This window comes from Felis catus, chromosome B4, assembly GCF_018350175.1.
Source record: "Felis catus isolate Fca126 chromosome B4, F.catus_Fca126_mat1.0, whole genome shotgun sequence".
In the NCBI taxonomy this organism is placed as follows: domain Eukaryota; kingdom Metazoa; phylum Chordata; class Mammalia; order Carnivora; family Felidae; genus Felis; species Felis catus.
Genome location: NC_058374.1, coordinates 36133622 through 36151482, shown reverse-complemented (window position 1 = coordinate 36151482; position 17861 = coordinate 36133622). Strand labels below are relative to the sequence as shown.

General features: G+C 39.6%; 2 protein-coding genes and 1 long non-coding RNA gene across 26 annotated transcripts in view; 2 read left to right on the top strand and 1 right to left on the bottom strand.

The window, feature by feature from the left end:
• DCP1B (decapping mRNA 1B) overlaps positions 1-8217 on the bottom strand; it is a 58813-nt gene extending 50596 nt beyond the window's left edge. Inside the window, exons 1-2 of the mRNA XM_003988262.5 lie at positions 8068-8217; positions 1468-1508 (exon numbers count right to left, since the gene is read on the bottom strand). Coding sequence (XP_003988311.1) covers positions 1468-1508; positions 8068-8217 — 191 coding nt within the window. The remainder of the gene's footprint in view (positions 1-1467; positions 1509-8067) is intronic.
• CACNA1C (calcium voltage-gated channel subunit alpha1 C) overlaps positions 1-17861 on the top strand; it is a 753388-nt gene that overhangs the window by 30014 nt on the left and 705513 nt on the right. The gene's annotated exons all lie outside the window — the stretch shown is intronic.
• On the top strand, positions 3856-8920 carry LOC123386507. The gene is made up of 2 exons (XR_006600470.1): positions 3856-7813; positions 8194-8920. It is a non-coding gene; the product is annotated as an uncharacterized LOC123386507 (long non-coding RNA).

Sequence of the window (17861 nt, the reverse complement as noted above, 5' to 3'; positions counted from 1 at the left end):
TTTTTTTAATTTATTTTAAAAAATTTCATCACTCCTTCTATATGTGCGATGTTTCAAGAAATCTTCTCCAGCTCCACTCCTACCATTTTAGTCCCTCCCCTCCTCATCTCATATCTACTCCACTGCAATAATCTGTCCAATGTCCTAACTCCAACTTCTGGAATCAGTGCATCTTCATAATGCTAATGTACTGACTTATCCCACACATTTTGCCGGAACTCTATTACTTCCCTGGTCATAAACCTTCAAAGACTCCCTACTGCTAAGAAAATAAATGTCAAAATCCATAGTCTGACATTCTAAGCCAGCAAAATCTCTTCACCCTCACTGTCTCCTAACTAACATAAACCAGTAAAAACTCTCTGCAGCCAAAAGTCATTTTCCTTACTGTTCCTTCACCACGCTGGGTTCTATGCCTCGGCTTCCAAAATTCTTCCTGTTGAGACAGCCCTTCCCTCTCCTCTATGCAAGTCAAGTACTACCTTATTCCTAAGGCCTACTTGAGACTCAACAATTCTAAAATGCCTTCCAGAATCACAGCAGCCTATTCATTGCTTATAACCTATCAACTGGCCCTGAGGATAGGCTATCTGTATTGGGGTTTATGTTTATTTGGGGGGGGGGGTATCTTTAAATGTGAATGTGTAAAAAATATATACTTGCGTGTGTGTCTCTGTGTCTGTGTGTGTGTGTGTGTGTGTGTGTGTGTGTGTGTATGCATTTTCTATCTCCCCAGTGAAACTGTTTGCTCTCGGGGCACCTGGGTGGTTTAGTTGGTTAAGCGCCTGACTTTGGCTCAGGTCATAATCTTATGGTTTGTGAGTTTGAGGCCAGTGTCAGGCTCTCTGCTGTTAGTGCTGAGCCTGCTTCAGGTCCTGTCTCCCCTTTCCCAGCTTGTGCTGTTTCTCTCTCTCAAAAATAGATACTTAGGGGCACCTGGGTGGCTCAGTTGGTTGAGCGTCTGACTTCAGCGCAGGTCATGATCTCATGGTTTAGTGAGTTCAAGCCCCACATCGGGGTCTGCACAGGCAGTGCTTAGAATTCTCTCTCCATCTCTCTCTGCCCCTTCCCCACTCACGTTGTCTCTGTCTCTCTTTAAATAAACTTAAAAATATATATATATATATACATATATATATGTATATATATATATGTATATGTATATATATATATATATATATACATATACATATACATATACATATACATATATATATAAAAGAACACCAAGATTTAAGTTTGTCTGTATTGGAGTTTAAGTTACATTCTGCAATTAGTATTCCTCACATGCTACCAGGTGACATTACTCAGTATTCTCTTCTTTACATCAACTAATAACTTCAAACTAAGATTCAGGTTTTTTTCTTCTTTTTGAAATAAAACTACATTTGAGGAAGAAGGACACAATGGAGTAAACATATTCTTTCAAAGACTGTCAGTTTCTTTGTAAAAGTAAAATTTTCTTACCTTGTGTAAACAAATAAAGTTCCTTCCACATCAGTCTTTTCCTAAAAAAAAAAACACAGCAAAATATATATATTTTTCTTCATTAATAGTAACTTTCACAGAAGCTAGAGAACATCCCATTTCAAGTAGGGCCAATCTATGTAATATTCCTAGGACAAGGAGGAAAGCAGTACTGCCTCAGCCTGGCAGTAGCCCTGCTGATTCGACATCGGGAAGCATCCATTCTCCTTTTGTCGTTTACAAAATAAACTGTCATTATCTCTTTTCACCAAAGACAGGGACAGCAACACACCTCTGGCTAAAATAATACAAAAATTTGCTCCATGGATTTCATTTGAAAGAGGAGACTAAAAGTGTGCTGCCTTCTCTATCCTGTGAGCGGAGTATATGCCAAGCTGCGCAAATCACTCATGTCTGCCTTTCATTACACTTCTATTTTCTGGGTTCATTATCTCTTGCCATATCCTGTCACCTAGGAGAGCAGATGATCTGCCAATAATAACTCTACTTTGACTACAACATAGAAGAGTGGAACAATGCTGTAGTTTTCAGAAAAATTAATCACCAACGTGGTGTGGAATATTTAGAGTCTAGTTTGGATCTTTGAAATCAAGTTAGAAACATTGCCAGGCTAGGACTCAAGAAATGTCACAGAAACTAGTTAAGTGGTAAAGTGAAAGTGTTCAACTCATTTCAGTTCATTTGGAAAGGCTCTCTTCCATCTCTCTGAAGACAGGGGCCCAGGCCATGATGAAAATGTTCATCAATATAATGCATAATAAGTTTTAACAGTAAACAAGTTATAATTCAGAATTTCAAAGGTACTTTTGTTATTTACATGTTTTAGTTTCAGCATTCCATTTAACCTAATATTTTACTATTAATCTCTATTATCAAAATCATTTGAAATTTAAGTACACTGTAGTTGTGGGAGAAATATACTCTTTAAGAACAAGGGTATATAATATCAAGTGGTAATTTTTTAAAGATATATTTTTAAATAATCTCCACACCCAACATGGGACTCAAACTTGCAACCCTGAGAATAAGAGTCACATGTTCTACCAACTGAGCCAGCCAGGTGCCCTACATGCCTTTTTTAAAGGCACATAAGGGGCACCTGGGTGGCTCAGTCGGTTGGGCGTCCGACTTCGGCTCAGGTCATGATCCCACGGTCTGTGAGTTTGAGCCCCGCGTCGGGTTCTGTGCTGACAGCTCAGAGCCTGGAGCGTGTTTCAGATTCTGTGTCTCCCTCTCTCTCTCACCTCCCCTGTTCATGCTCTGTCTCTCTCTGTCTCAAAAATAAATAAAACGTTAAAAAAATATATAAAGGCACATAAAACATTGGAAGCATGATCCTCTCACAAGCTCAAGTGATTTCAACAATTTTCTTGGTCACCTTAGTTCGGTGGGTCTTAAAAGTATGGTTCCCACATCAACAGTCTCAGCATCGCCTGGGAACTTATTAGAAATGCAAATTATTAGGCCCCTCCCCAGGCCTATTGAATCAGATGCTGGGGTGCTGCCTAGCACCCTTTTTTATTAAGCTGTCAGGTGACTCTGATGCACGCACGCTTTGTGAAAACCACTGCCTTAGTTCAGTAACATATTCTCTGCCCATAGAACTATATCAGGAGTCATGAAATCAAAATCCACTATGCCCCAAATTATATCAAACATCACCAAACATTGTTTTTTAAGAGCAAATGGATATTAAGAGTAAATTACTTAACAAGAATTGTAATCCTCATTATTATAGAATATGCAATTAGAAATAACTTAGAACAGTGAAAGCAACTTTAGTCAGTCTTTTCTCTAATACATAAACATTGGTAAGAAAGTTAGAGTTCATCCTTAAACTGGATTTATTATACAGTTCATATAAATCACTTCAGTGTACTGTGAAAAATATCCTTATTTCTCAAATGTGGTCTTTTGCCACTGTGCTTTGAAAAATACTGAGTCAAAATTTAAAAAAAAAAAGATACAGAAACATTATTACTTACCTTTCCTTGTGTAAACAAACATGGTTAATTCCTATCTGTTGAGAAATCTATATCCTGGGTGCACTTCTAAGAATTACTTAAACTGCCACAATATTAATCATTGAGAAAATGGCTACCATAGAACAATAAATACTACCCAAACAGTCTAAAAATTTGTGGGCATTCCTAAAGTTCAACTGGTACAGTCAGCAAGTATTTACTATTCCACAGAGACTTTAAGAATAATTTGTAAATATTGGGGCACCTGGGTGGCTCAATCAGTTAAGCATCTGACTTTGCTTCAGGTCATGATCCCTGGTTAGTGAGTTCGAGCCCCGCATCGGGCTGTGTGGACAGCTCAGAGCCTGGAGCCTGTTTCAGATTCTGTGTGTGTGTGTGTGTCTCTCTCTCTCTCTGCCCCTTCCCCACTCACACTCTGTCTGTCTCTCAAAAATAAACATTAAAAAAAAAAGAAGTTGTAGAGATTAAATTTTTGGTATTATTACATTTATAAGAAACTGAAATTGAGATATGTACTGGTGAAGAAACTAGACTAAGAGCCTATATGTATTGCTAGGGGCACTTGCTGCAAGGCCAAAACACTTTTCTGTCTTCCAGTATTTGACCTTGGACTGTTTCATCTTAGTGATCCAAACCAGGATGATTCTATGGATTGGTACACATAAAGCTAAAAGCTTTTGACTTGTTTCCTTTCTTCCTCCATGAAGTAGTAATAGAAATTACCTTTTCTTGAAAAAAATAAAAATAAAAAATACTTTAATGCCCGATTTTAGTTTTGAAAATCCAGAATCAGAAATATAAAAGGCATGTTTCTTCTGAAATTATTCTCCAACTGGTAATAAGCAATTTTTTTTATTCCACATATAAGTGAAATCATATGGTATTGGTTATTTCTTTCTTTAACTTATTTCACTTCGCATAGGGTCCTCAAGGTAATGGACCCCCCTCTTGATAAAGTGTTAAAGAATTTGTGGCCATCTTCAATTGCAACAGATCCTTAAAAAGTTAGAAATTCTCTGTGAATGGCTAGGGGCCATACTTCCACACCCCAATACCACCGGTCTGGTCTCCCTGTATAATGAACATCATCAGGCAACAGCTTTGGAGTTTTCCTTGGGATCCAGACCCAAGTAACTAGGTAAGTCTGCACCAAACAAAATCCACTGTGTCCACTGCCCACCATGAGCACTGTCATCGGCATTGAATTAAAGTGTATAAGGGATTTCTTAAATCCTGATTATGAATACTCAGAGTAGGGTTCTTTCCAGGTCACACTGGGCTAGCTAGTTTATTCTCTATTCTTAGCTAGTTTCTCCACTGAAAAGATAGAACCAGTCTATACCACTCAGATCTTGATGGAAAACACATATTTTTTTGAGAAAACATATTTTAAGTGCTCTGTTACAACTGGATAAAAAGGACTTTGTTAATGTAAATTCTGATCTCTCATAGCTGAACAGCTCTAATTCATGCATGCATTTTCCTGGTGCCTCCAGAGTTATCCAAGGGTAACCAGATTTTTTTTCCCCCCTGGGCAAAGCCCAGGGTTGAGGTTCTGGGGTATAGTTAGAACAAGATTTTATTAGGTCCTCCTTAGCTCCTCCAGGCAAGGAGGACTTCTATGTTAAATCATTAGTTTATAGTTCTGGGGAATTTTAGCTAAAATTTTAAAAGTACAATTTAATGGTTTAATATTATACTTCATTATAAAATCTAACATGTATTAAAAAAACTAAGCAGTTCAAAATTTAAAATAATAAAATGGAATATAAAACAGTGCTAGCTGGCAAATTATTGGGACTTGGCATAGTATTTGGCACTTTTGAAACAACCCAAAGCAATCTCTGCATTACTGATTATCTATGTTAATATAATGAAAAAGTAGGTCTCCATTTATCCTCATAAATCGGTCTCTCTCAGTCATGCATGTAGCACCTAAGTCAACTGTGAAGCTTTTAACAAATAGCAAATGCCTGGACTTTACACCCAGAGATTTTGATCTGGCAGGTTACACCATTTAAAACTCCAAGTGATTTCGATACACAGAAAACTTAGAAAACCACTAGCTAGAAACAAGAGGACAAAAGTCACTCTGAAGCAATTTCTCAAACTCAGCACTTTCAACATCTGGGGCCAGATAAATCTTTGTCACAGGGGCTTGTCCTGTGCGCAGGGTATTTAGCAGCAGCTCTTGCCTCCATCCTTTGGATGCCAGCAACAAGTTCCCTGGAGACAAAGTCAAAACTAGTTACAAACCACTGCTCTGAGGACTGACATGAAAATAAATAAGGTTATACTCTTCAACTGACACATAGGGATTTGGGGAGAGCAGTCTTTCCAGATAATGGGAAGTAGTTCCAGCTCTAAAATTCCCATCCCAGTCATGACATAATCTTTCTTAATCCTTCCTTCAAGTACCTCATTTTCTATCTACCCTTTATTACTAATACCTCCTGCTCTGAATGCCTGAAGTCATTCTTCATCTATTACAGTGTAGTAAGAATTCTCCTCCATTACATCCCATCTGCTTTCTTGCATATACTTTCACCTCCAATCTCAAGACTGTTCATTAAACTTTTATTGGGTTTATATTCAAAAGGGTCCCATCCTGAGGCCAAGTGATGGCATATGGAGAGTGGTGACAAACCATTTACCCTCAGCAACTGCTCTGCATCTGAACTAGGTCTCTTTTTTCCGGCTACCACAGCCTTGAAGATCAGTACTTTGAAAGAATGACCTTTTACTGAATGAAATATGCCCCGTCTGAAGGCAACAAGTCCAGGAAGCAGGAAAACATAACTCCTGTAAATAATGCACTGTGACACTTCTGCCTTTTGATGAGGCTTTAGAAGGACTTTACTGGCTATCTAATAAACCTCTGTAACTATTTTAACAGGTATCTATCACACAGATCCTGTCAAAAGCCTATATAGGGGACAATTGTTTTCCATGATTAATGTTCTCCTCTACATGTTAACAATATCTCAAGATTCTCCAGACTCTAATCCCACTGTCCAGTCAGTTCACACAGGACTATACATCCTCTGTCCTTATCTACTACAAAATTACCTTGATAGAATTAACACATGCCTTCGGCCTTTTTTTTTTTTTTTTTTTTACTAGAGCAGTATAATAGCAATACAGGTGTAGAATATCCTTGTATTTTTTCTAAATTGTCATTGATGAAATTATCCAGTACATTGCTTAATGTCCTTTAAATAAAGACCCAGGTGACAAATTCTCCTGAAAATTAGGAAGAAATAACCTCTCTCCTGACCAAGTGGCATACTTCCTATTACAGAGCAATGAATATTAAAGAGCTCTCCCATTTTCCTTTTTTGCATGATTACTAGGAGTACAGACCTAAATTCCTTGCTCCATTCCAGTAAATTTCCTCAGTTAAGAACTTCAGGCAAAGCTATTCTCTTCTCCCCCATTTTTGGGTCTCCTTTTTAATCTTTTTACTTTTGTTAATGATTTTCAGGTGAATTTTTATTACAGACTGCTCAAGATCCACACTAGAGATAAGGAGGCTATGTACATTTACAAATGCAAATGTTAAAAAAATATGTGAATTTGTTCAATATGCATGTTTTCCTCGCTTGAATTTTGATGTCTTGGAGAATACATTTAAAAAATCACCTGAAATCCATTAATCTAGGCCTTATTCTTTATACTGTTTTCTAACTTATTTAAAAATGATGGATGGCTATATAATGGATGGATTAATATTATTGGGGACAAAAATCAATATGAGGAAAAGAGAAAAATCACATCTCTATATTCAAGTGGGTGGGTTTACAGAATCACACGCAGTAATTCCTGCAACAGGACTCAAGTGTCTTGTGCTCCTACCCCATTCTAATTGTGAGGAAAATTAAATTTCATCCCACTGCTATTTACTGGGGTTTTGCTTTGAAAAGTGCACTAAATAATTCAGCTCCCAAACGGACTCAGATTTTAAACCCATTTTGGTCTTGGTAGGCTGTGGTGTAATCATTATCCCAAGAGCGTCAGCCTCCTTCGAAGTGTTAGACCCAGCCCCATTTTGTCCTTGATTTCCCGATGCTTGCTCTTTTCTTGGTGTATTCCCTGAGTTCACAACTCCTACCAAGGTTTCACTTCTCTTCGTCCCATCTAAGACAGATGTTCCAGAACCAGAACTCGGTTTGTCCATCCGTCCCCTAACTCTGCCTCCCCTACAGCCACGTTTTACTGTAACAGAACCCTGCTTTACTTTCTCGTAGTACATCAGTCTTCCGGCCTCGAAGCATCAGGGCCCCCTCCTTCCTTCAGCTCTCCGGGTCCCGTCCCTGATCGGTCTGGTCTCCCCACGTGGGGTATCGTAGATATTTAAGTCTTTTCCCCAACTTCAGGTGGCTTCTCAGAGCGGCCTCCCTCTCCCCCAAAACCCTCGGCCCAGGAGTCCAACTGCCACAGCTTCGGCCTCAGGCCGCGATCCACCACCATCCACCTCCATCCACCTCCAGGGCGTCAGCGTCTGGTCCCCCTCACTGGGTTCTGGAGCCCCGAGTCTGACCACCCCGTCCCCACCCTATCCCTGCCTGCACGGCCTCGTCGCGTCCGCACGCACCCACTCGTTGGCCCGATGGCCGAAAGTGTACAGAGCCACCTGGCTGGCTACGTCCACGATGCGGTTGATATAGGGGTCGTGGCGCTGCAGGGCCGCCAGGCTGATGTCGCGCCCCTTTCCCACCAGGCCGCCCGCTGCCACGGCCGCCATCTTCCCTCCCTCACCGACATCAACCCCGAGCTGTCGGAAGCCACTCTCAATAGATCGCAGAACGAGCGAGCCACCTCGTAACCGAAAACACGCGGCGACCGCAAGTCCAGGGAGGCCTTCCTTCTCCAGCCATGCCCCCACCTCCTGTGACGGACGCAAGACATTACTAATCGATGGCCGCACTCCCGCCGGCGACGATCGTTGCCACTGGCAACGGCAAGCCCAGGCTGGAGGTCTGAATCCTGTACCCCCTCCCCAAGAGCTGTTTTCTTCTTCTGTGAGCCTTGGAGCTGCACGCGCAATAGGGTGTATCTCTTGGATGTGTTCGACGTCTTGGCATGTATTTTCTTTGACGCTCAGTGATCAAATCTATAATAATAAGCTTCAAGCCTCAAGCATTAATAACTGAGGAGAAACAGAACTGTGATTTCTGTAGGCGCTAACACCTACAGCTTCTCAAAGTGTGGTTCTCCTGGTACCCCCTGGTAGTTCCTGAGACCCTTTCAGTAATTGGCCAGGTCGGAGCCATTTTCATGGCAATGCTAATATATATTTGCCTCTTTCACTGTGCTGACATTTGCACCAATGGTGCAAAAACCATGGCGGTAAAAGTGCAGGTGTCTTAGGAAGAATCAAGGCGGCGGTACCACACTGTAAAAGCCAGTGTCACTTAAGAGTGTTCTCAATAAAGCAGTAAAAACTATTGACTTTATTAGAGTCTAACTCTTTGGTTCACTTTTTAAATTCTGTGTGAAAAAATAAGAAAGAAGTATGTTCAAAGCACATGTGCTGAATATGAGAGTACTGTATATTTGTCTCCATGAAAACACTTCTGTGCTTGAGTTAAAAGCCGAGTTAGTATATTTTTATTTTTATTTTCATAGAACACTATTTTTACTTGAAAGAAAGATGGGCAAACTACGGTTATTCAGACATATTTGATAGACATTTTTTCAAAAATAAATAACATGCATCTGTCACTTTCAGGAAAACAAGGACAATTATTGTTGCCAATGAGAATTTTTGAGCTTTCAAGCAAGAAATAGAAGTTTAGAAAACATATATCTACTACCACAAGTTGGACAGCTTCTCAGTACTTGAGGTCTTTTCTGATGAGATCAGTAGGCATTTACAAAATCTGTGATAAGGATTTGGTCTTTAAACCTTGAGAGAAGATGAACGTTCGTCAGTTTGATTATGTATAACTGGATGTACCTTTTTGTTAAAATCTTTTAGTAAATGTTTAACATTTCTTTTATAAAGGAATTTGCCTTTGTATCTTGAGGCCAGTGGGCAAAGTCTACCTTTCCCAAAATTTCAGGGAACACAGATACACCCTAGTTGTCTCCCTAGCAGTTGGTCCAATGCCTTGTGAATAGAAACTTAGTAAATGCTCACTCTATTGAACTAAACCATGAGATGCTTAAATTTACTTATTAAATGTCTTTTTTTTTTTCTTTTAAGAGCTCTTGACTTATAGAATACTGGAATCTGAGTTGGGATAAAAGAACCAAATATATCAAGTCCTGCTCTTTCAGAGTTTACATTCTGAGGAAGATTGAAAAATTTGAATCTTTAAAAAAAAACTTTACATAGTGTAAGAAAAAAAGAAAAAGAAAAGGGGAAAAACCTTGAGGATTAGAAATAACACTCAGAAAAAAAATAATGTCGCAATGACTTCAGCATTGCCATATTGTTCATCTCCTGGCCCACAGTTTGAGCCCCATATCAAGCTCTCTGCTGTCATCGTGGAGCCCACTTCAGATCCTCTATCCCTGTCTCTCTCTGCCCCTCCCCCGCTCATCCTCTCTCAAAACTGAATAAACATTTAAATAAATAAAATTATTTTTCTCCAAACTCTTTAAGCTCTAGCCTTCTAGGATAAAAACAGACTTCTACCTAATTTCTATTTGAATAACCTGTGTAAAACAGGTCATTACTTATCCAAATATACTAAATTGCAGGCTCTATGTTAGTAAAAAGACCATTTACAATAGGCGAATTCTTTTTTAATCCCTATCACTTCAACTTCCATTGGCTTCCACACTGCTGGCATACTTCCACTGTGTTTCCAGAAGCCTCATTATGATACCTTGAACATCTATTGGTAACTTTGGGGTTTCATGATTATTTTATAACTGTCATTATGAGATAAAACATGTGCTAACACTTGGTATTTAAATTTATACACCACAATTTAAAACAAGTTTGTAGTATGATAAATAATGTCCAGGTCTGTGATTTTTATACCATTGCAATGACTAAGATAGAATTCACTACCTAATCCATAAAGGTAATTTCAGGAACAGAATATGTTTAACTTGTTTGAAAATAGGGATATAACTGAAAAATGTTTGGTTTTGTAGCTATGTATGAATACTTGTAAACAAATATAAATTGACTTTTTAGGGCATAATAATCTAGAGACAGAAATACACAGTCTACTTTATTAGTACTCTTTTCTTTATTGTGTAAAAACCTCTAAGTTTTGCATTTGTCCTAGTGTAGAATGTGTTGGAATGGAGGGGAAAGAGGAGTTTCCAGGATACTCCCTAAGAGTTTGTGATTCTAAAATGATTTAAACAAATTCTAATGTTCTGCTTGTGCTGCCTGTACAAACCATCCTTTTTGCTAGGAATTTTGTACTAAATGATGATAGAAGTAAAGAATTAATGAATGCCCTCTTTCTCCTAGTGGAGGGAATGGTTTGAAGCTGTGTTATCAATTGTTTTCAGCGCAAGGTTCCTTTCTTTTTCAGGCAGCAGTACATAGTGGAATAGGGACCCTTTGGAAAGGGAAATTACTTTAACCTCTTTTTATCAGTCACCTTCAGCAAGTGACCTCACCTGTAACTTAGGGATCCTAAATAATATCCACCCTACCAATTTTATAGAGTAAATGAGATCAAGTTAGAAAGAGTACTTGAAAAAGATTTGCAATCTATAAAATGTTCTGCAAATGAAAAAAGCTATTATGATTATGATTATCATAACTGTACTATCATTAGTATTATTTTCTTCATTGCTATTACTATTTATAATAGAAGCCCAGAAGGATCCTTCTTGTCCAATTACCTAGTCAATGCTCAGTTCATCTCAACAAAGTTTTGTGTGACAAGGAGCTCATTAGTTCCACAGACAGTTCAGTCCTAGGATTTTTACAAGATGGAGAATCTGAGCTAAAACATACTTATCAGAAACTTCACAAAAAGAGGAAGAAATAGTACAGGAGATATAGGTATGTGTTCCATGAGATTGCAAAGCAGTTAAGATGTGAAACAGCCATCAGAAGGCCTTGGAACAGAAGAGAAGGGGCAGATGTGGGGAAGGAAGGGACTTGTTGGGTGAACCTTTGCTTGAGCCTGTAAAAAAGATCAGAATTTCTCCATTCTGGGCCCAGCCACTGACAGGATTAAGCCTCTGTTAACCTGACCTGGAGTGGACATGGGGTAATTGGAGCTCTTTGGTGTGGGGAGACCACGCATGCACATTCTCTTCTAATCTCACTTTGCCTTGAGTCTCTCTGCCAGTCCTACTAAACCTATTCATTTTGTCTCATTGTCAGGGGTCAGGCTTAGTGGGCTTAGAGGACATCTATAATAACAACATATTTTCAGCTACTTCTCAATGCCCAGAACATACTAAAACATGAGGAAGTGCCTTGAATTCCACACAAAGAGATTATAGGCTTAAAATGCAAAAACCACTGTGGTAACTTATGTCCATGAGTCTCAACACCTGATTGCTAAGAAGGCTTCAGGAAAGGGTGAGTTGAGAGGGCAAAAGACAAATCTCCCTGTTTTGAGAGTGCACGGTGGAAGGGACCATAGAAGTTGCATAGACCCTCTGCTGTGTCTCTGCAAACACAGGCTGCTCTGTGTCACGTGATTCAGGAAGTTGTTATTGAATGTGGCCAATTTCATATAAAGCAGTTTGTACTGGGACAGAGTGGGGATGTGGGGGATTCCTAGTGGACTGTCCATTAGGACAAGGATAGTAAACTGAGTTACCTCTCAAATTACCTAGGTGTGTGTGGTGCTAGCTGGTTCACCATAGTGGTACCAATCCCATACAGGAATGGCTTTAGGATTATTTGACTTGGGTGGAGTCCACAGTTCTAGGCAAGTCACTTAAGTTCTCGGTGGAATATGGTGATTGAATTAGAAGAATTCTTCCCCCTCTAGATAGTGTGACTATCTGTTGAACCACCTCCATTCAACAAACCTGTAGATGATCCCAGAAACGATAATGAACAATCTGTTCAGTGCACAGTGAAATTAGGTCAAGATATCAGCCCATTAAGGACTTAGTAATGGACTTACATCAAAACTGAGGGCTGAATGTTTTAATCAAGAAAGAGAAAGGTGTCTTCATTCATTGTGCTCTCTTGTTCTCAGATGGAAGCAGTCATTGTTCAGAGAAATGAATGTTTATCCTTGCCACCCGTTAGGTCGCCTGCTGCCAGGAGTGATCACCTCTCTCTGCAGATTTTTAATCCAGGTGAAATACATATTTCAAGTTACCTTGATGATTTACATGGCAGCCTATAGGAAGCAATCAGAAAAAGTGTCAGGGACTCCTGGCTGGAATACATTCAAAGAGTTTTCTAATTACTTATTATTGATGCAACCCTACCATGTCAGCTCTTCACTTTGTGATTGATTTTTTTCTTTTTAAACTAATGTATGAATCCCCAAAGGAAAAATGAACAGCAAAATATTGTGCTGAACTAAACTTACGTCCAAGGAAAGAGACTTTGGAAAAACAATTGGCTTGGTCAGAAGCTAGGACCCTAAAAAATGGGCTAGAGGCCTGAGGGGGAGGTACAGAATCTGCTGATAAAATGCTGATATTTCAAAACATTTCCCAGCCTGGACCCTTAAGCCTATCGTATGTAGCCTCTATTGAGTTGACAAACTACAGCCCACAGGCCAAATCTGGCCCTCTGTTTCCTAAATAAAGTTTTATTTGGGGCACAGTCATGTTCAATGTATTGTCTGTGGTTGTTCTCACCCTGGAACAAAGGAATTGAGCAGCTGCAACAAAAACCAGATGACCTGCAAAGCCTAAAATATTTACTATTGTTTCCTTTGCAGAAAAAGTTTCCTGACTCCTGGTATATTTGGTTTTTTGAAATGATTTTTTTAAAAGTTTATTTATTTTGGGGCAGAGAGAGAACCCCAAGCACGTTCTGTGCTGATAGCATGGAGCCCAATGTAGGACTCAAACCCACCAACTATGAAATCATGACCAGGGCTGAAACCCAGAGACAGATGCTTAACCGTCTGAGCCATCCAAGTACCCTTCCCAATAAGTAACTTACATCCGTAGGCACCCAGTTTGTGCACATTGTAAGCACATAATAAATTAGAAAGGGTGACAAAGTTTGAAGCCTAGTTTTTATTCTCAAGGAACTTAAAATCTAGTCGAGGAGATGAAGATAAGCATACATGGAAAAATGGTGAACAATAAAACATAATATATAATCAAGGGTTAAATTTAATGTGTGGACAAGCACCAGACTTTAGAGAAAGGGAAGGAGGGTGTGTGAGTCCTCTAGTAGTTGGAGCAAGCAGTATTTAATATAATAAAGTTCCAGGATACCATAAGAGCTTGAATGCTCCCTTGAGGTCCACTGTAATTGGGTTTGACCTGTATTTCTACTCTAGTGTCATTTAAATCACTGATATTTTTGGCCCTGTGCTTAGGGGATACCTTAATGACCAGAAGTATTTCTGAGTAACTTTAACTGATTGATTTTTCTGGGATTTGGGATTCCTTCAATATCCCTAAACTACAGAGAATTTAATTCAGTCATAGTGGCATAATGTCTTTCTTTTTGGAAAAAATATAGTGTAATGATTAAGAACATGAGCTTTAGAGTCAGAGAGACCCAGGTCTAAATCTTGGCCTCATCTTCTCCTAGCAATATAACCTTGGGGGTTCTGTTAAACTCTGGACCTCAGTTTCTTCATCTACAAATTAAGAACAATAATAATGCCTACCTCTTCAGGCTGTCATGAGAACTAAATCATATAATGCATGTGAAGTGCTTAGAATATAAAGCTCTTGGTACAAAGATGGGGCTTGATCAATGTTTAGTCATTGGCCATTACTTTCTTAAAAATTTTTTGACATTTATTTACTTTTTGAGAGACAGAGAAAGCGTGAGTTGGGGAGGGGTAGAGAGAAAAGGAGACACAGAATCCAAAGCAGACTCCAGGCTCCGAGCTGTCAGCACAGAGCCTGACGCGGGTCTCGAACTCACAAACCGTGAGATCATGACCCAAGCCGAAGTTGGACATTCAACTGACTGAGCCACCCAGGTCACCCTTCTCCCCCTTTTTAGTTTGTTGATGGTTGTGATTCTTAATTTTTAACATTATCACCATTGCCAGTCTCCTAATTTATTTCTATAATGTCCTTGGGAACTTGGGGACAGGGAGCACTATATAAAAAATGCAAATACAGATCTACACTTTGATGTACTGGCAGGAACCTGGAGCTCTTTCAGGCTCTGTATTGACTGTCTTTGGAGGAGAGGTGAGTTGACAGTTGTACTAGCCTTGTGGATTGAGGATCAGCATCTATAGGTTTTCACCTATTTCTGTGATGATAGGAGAAATCATGTAGAAACAAGACCAGTTTTTCTTGTCTGTAATGGGGGGTAATAACACTTATTTTTGTAACTGTTCTGAGTATTCCTGAAAGAGCTCTTTGAAACACTTTAAGTATTTTGATGTAGTCATAAAATACAAGGCTTTAAAATCAGGATTTGAGTGTCCAAAGAAGGCTCTCCTTCCTCTGTGGATAAAGCCCAATGATAGCATTGCTTTTTGTTTCCCTTGAGGTAATTTGAAGATTAAAGGACAGGGTATTTTCTACATTTCCTGTTGATAATAAACGGCCTTCTGCAGGGCTTTGACCTTCACTGCTGTTTTGGAGACTCCTAGGAGCAGTGGCCATGACTCTAGCCAGCCTCGCTCATGTTATTACAGGGTTGTTCCTCTGAGGGCCTTTAATGTTAATACATTTTCAAAGAACAGCAAACACTGAATCCATTGTTTGGTTTTAGTTGCTTTTGTTAAGAATTATATGGGCTTTATAGAAAATGAGAAAATGTCAGGAAAACAAGCATGTTTATTTAACCCAAATAAACCATGATTAGTCTAAACAGGGAGAATTATTATAATAAGTAGGGCAGCCTCTGTCTCTCTCCTTCCCTGTGAAGTAGATAGGAAGTATTGCTGTATTCATTTGTCAGATATCCTTTACATTTAATCATTTATTCACTCAGTGAACATTTGGTAAGCTCTTATGATGGAACTGGCACCGGACTGGGAGCTGAGAATACTACAGTGAGCAAGACAGGCATGCCATGCCCTCCTAGAGTTTAGTCTAATTGGGAAGATGGACACATAAACAGCTAATGACAATCAAGTGGTCGGTGCTATGTAAAAGGTTTGGGATGCCATGGGAGCACATGCTGGAGGCTCAAGAAAGGCTTCAGTTTCTTTAAATGAATTGCCAAGTATAACAAAATGAAGGTGTTGTATATCTTCTCTTTAGGCTCAGACCAGGGTGGAATGGCCCTAAGATTGAGAGACTGGGCCCTGGTCATTCTTACACCATGAGTTTTCTTGGGTGGTTTGAGCTTTTCGGTCTTAGAGAAGCCCTAGAGACTTGTCTGAGTGGGGCCGTAGACATCATCCTAAAGCCACCTTGATACCCTTTGGTCTTGGAGGACAGCCGACTAACTAAGACCCTCCCAAGGGCAATCCTTTCCTCCTTAGGGACTACCAACTCTTAGTCCAGGTATTCATCTGTATGAATAGTATGTACTCGAACTACCGATAGTTTTCACCTGATCAGCCCTCCCTTATTCTCCTTGGGGTCTCCCTTCCCAAGGGGGCAGACTGGATTCTCTACTTCTTCACACTTGTCACCCTGAGGCAGGGCAGAGGAGACCTTGTCAGCTATGAAAGGGCTAGTTTACTAATCAGTAGACTCTTCTGTACTCTGTCCCTTTCCCCAGTGCTAAGTGATCATCTTTAAGTAGGGCTAGCAAGGCATACTCATTGGGTTACATTTATTCCTTCTTATTCTTCCTAAGGAGCTATACAACTTTTGTTCCTTCACTGCATTTCATGAAGTAAGCTATAGTGTTGGCTTGTCATAGCCCCAATTTCCCTTCAATGGGGCTAAAAAATCCAAGAGAAGGCTGACTAGGAGTCCACATATGGAGATATCAGGAGCCCCCTCTTTGCTCATACCTGAGGTTAGGGATAGATGAGGGACAGGGATAATTCCTAGGCATTCAAACTTGAATTGTCACCAAGATAAGTAGTTTTAGCCTCTTCTTTGTGTAGAAGAAAGCTAAGCTAGAGGAATGGCTTTTGTGAGGTTACATCAGTTTAAATTTTTTTTTTAACATTTATTCATTTCTGAGAGACAGAGAGGGAGGAAGACACAGAATTCAAAGCAGGCTCCAGGCTCTGACCTATCAGCACAGAGCCCAGTGGGGGGCTGGAACTCATGGACTGCAGGATCATGACCTGAGCTGAAGTTGGATGCTTAACTGACTGAGCCACCCAGATGCCCCAAGGTTACATCACTTTAGAGAGAGCCTAGAGAAGAAGTTCTCAAGCCTTGGTGGAAGGCATTTAAAAAGAAGTACCAATGGCCAGGGCTCACCCAGACTAGTTCATCAAACTCTCAGATTGGGCCTTGGTAAATCTCCTTAAAGTGAGTCTAACTGCAGCCAGGTTGGAAAGTCCCTGGACAGCATGGTTGGCAGCCTGTATGCCAAAGACAAACTTCCTAGGTTTGAATGTGGCTCAGCTATGTCAACCTCAGTTTTCTTTCTGTAAAATGAAGTTTCTAATGAATCCTACTTTGTAGCATTGTTGTTGAGAATTAAATGAGAAAGTACAAGTAAAGCACCTGAAAGGTATCAAGTACCTTTAAATAAAATGGCAATGATAGAACAGGATTAGACTGTGGGTCTACTGATTTCCAGACAATGCTCTTTCCACCTTTATTAAGGCCTATGGGATCAATTCAGTGGCAATTGGGCTGCTTCATCCTTTAAAATGATTCACTGTATTAAAAAATGACGTGAAGGGGCACCTGGGTGGCTCAGTTAAGCATCTGACTTGGGCTCAGGTCATGATCTTGCAGCTTGTGAGTTCAAGCCCCCCGTTGGGATCTGTGCTGACAGGTTCTTTGGAGCCTGCTTCAGATTCTGTGTCTCCCTCGCTTTCTGCTCCTCCCCCACTCATTCTCTCTCTCTCTCTTTCTCTCTCTCTCTCTCAAAAATAAATAAACATTAAAAAAATTAAAAAATAAAATATAAATAAAAAATGACATGAATGGCCTGGTTTCTTAAATAGGGAAGAGTATTCCTTATTTTAAGCTTCTTTTTTTTAATGTTTGTCTATTTATTTACTTATTTATGTATTTATTTATTTTCTTAACATGAGTAATATTTTTATTAGAAAAAAACTGTTTCCCAAAACATACAGTTAATGCAATAAATGACATTGTTTTGTATTTTTTTGCAAATCTCTTTAATATCTGGTTTAACAAAAGAAAGCTACATTGTCACATGGGCTCTGCATTCAGTTTGTTGTGATACATCAGTTT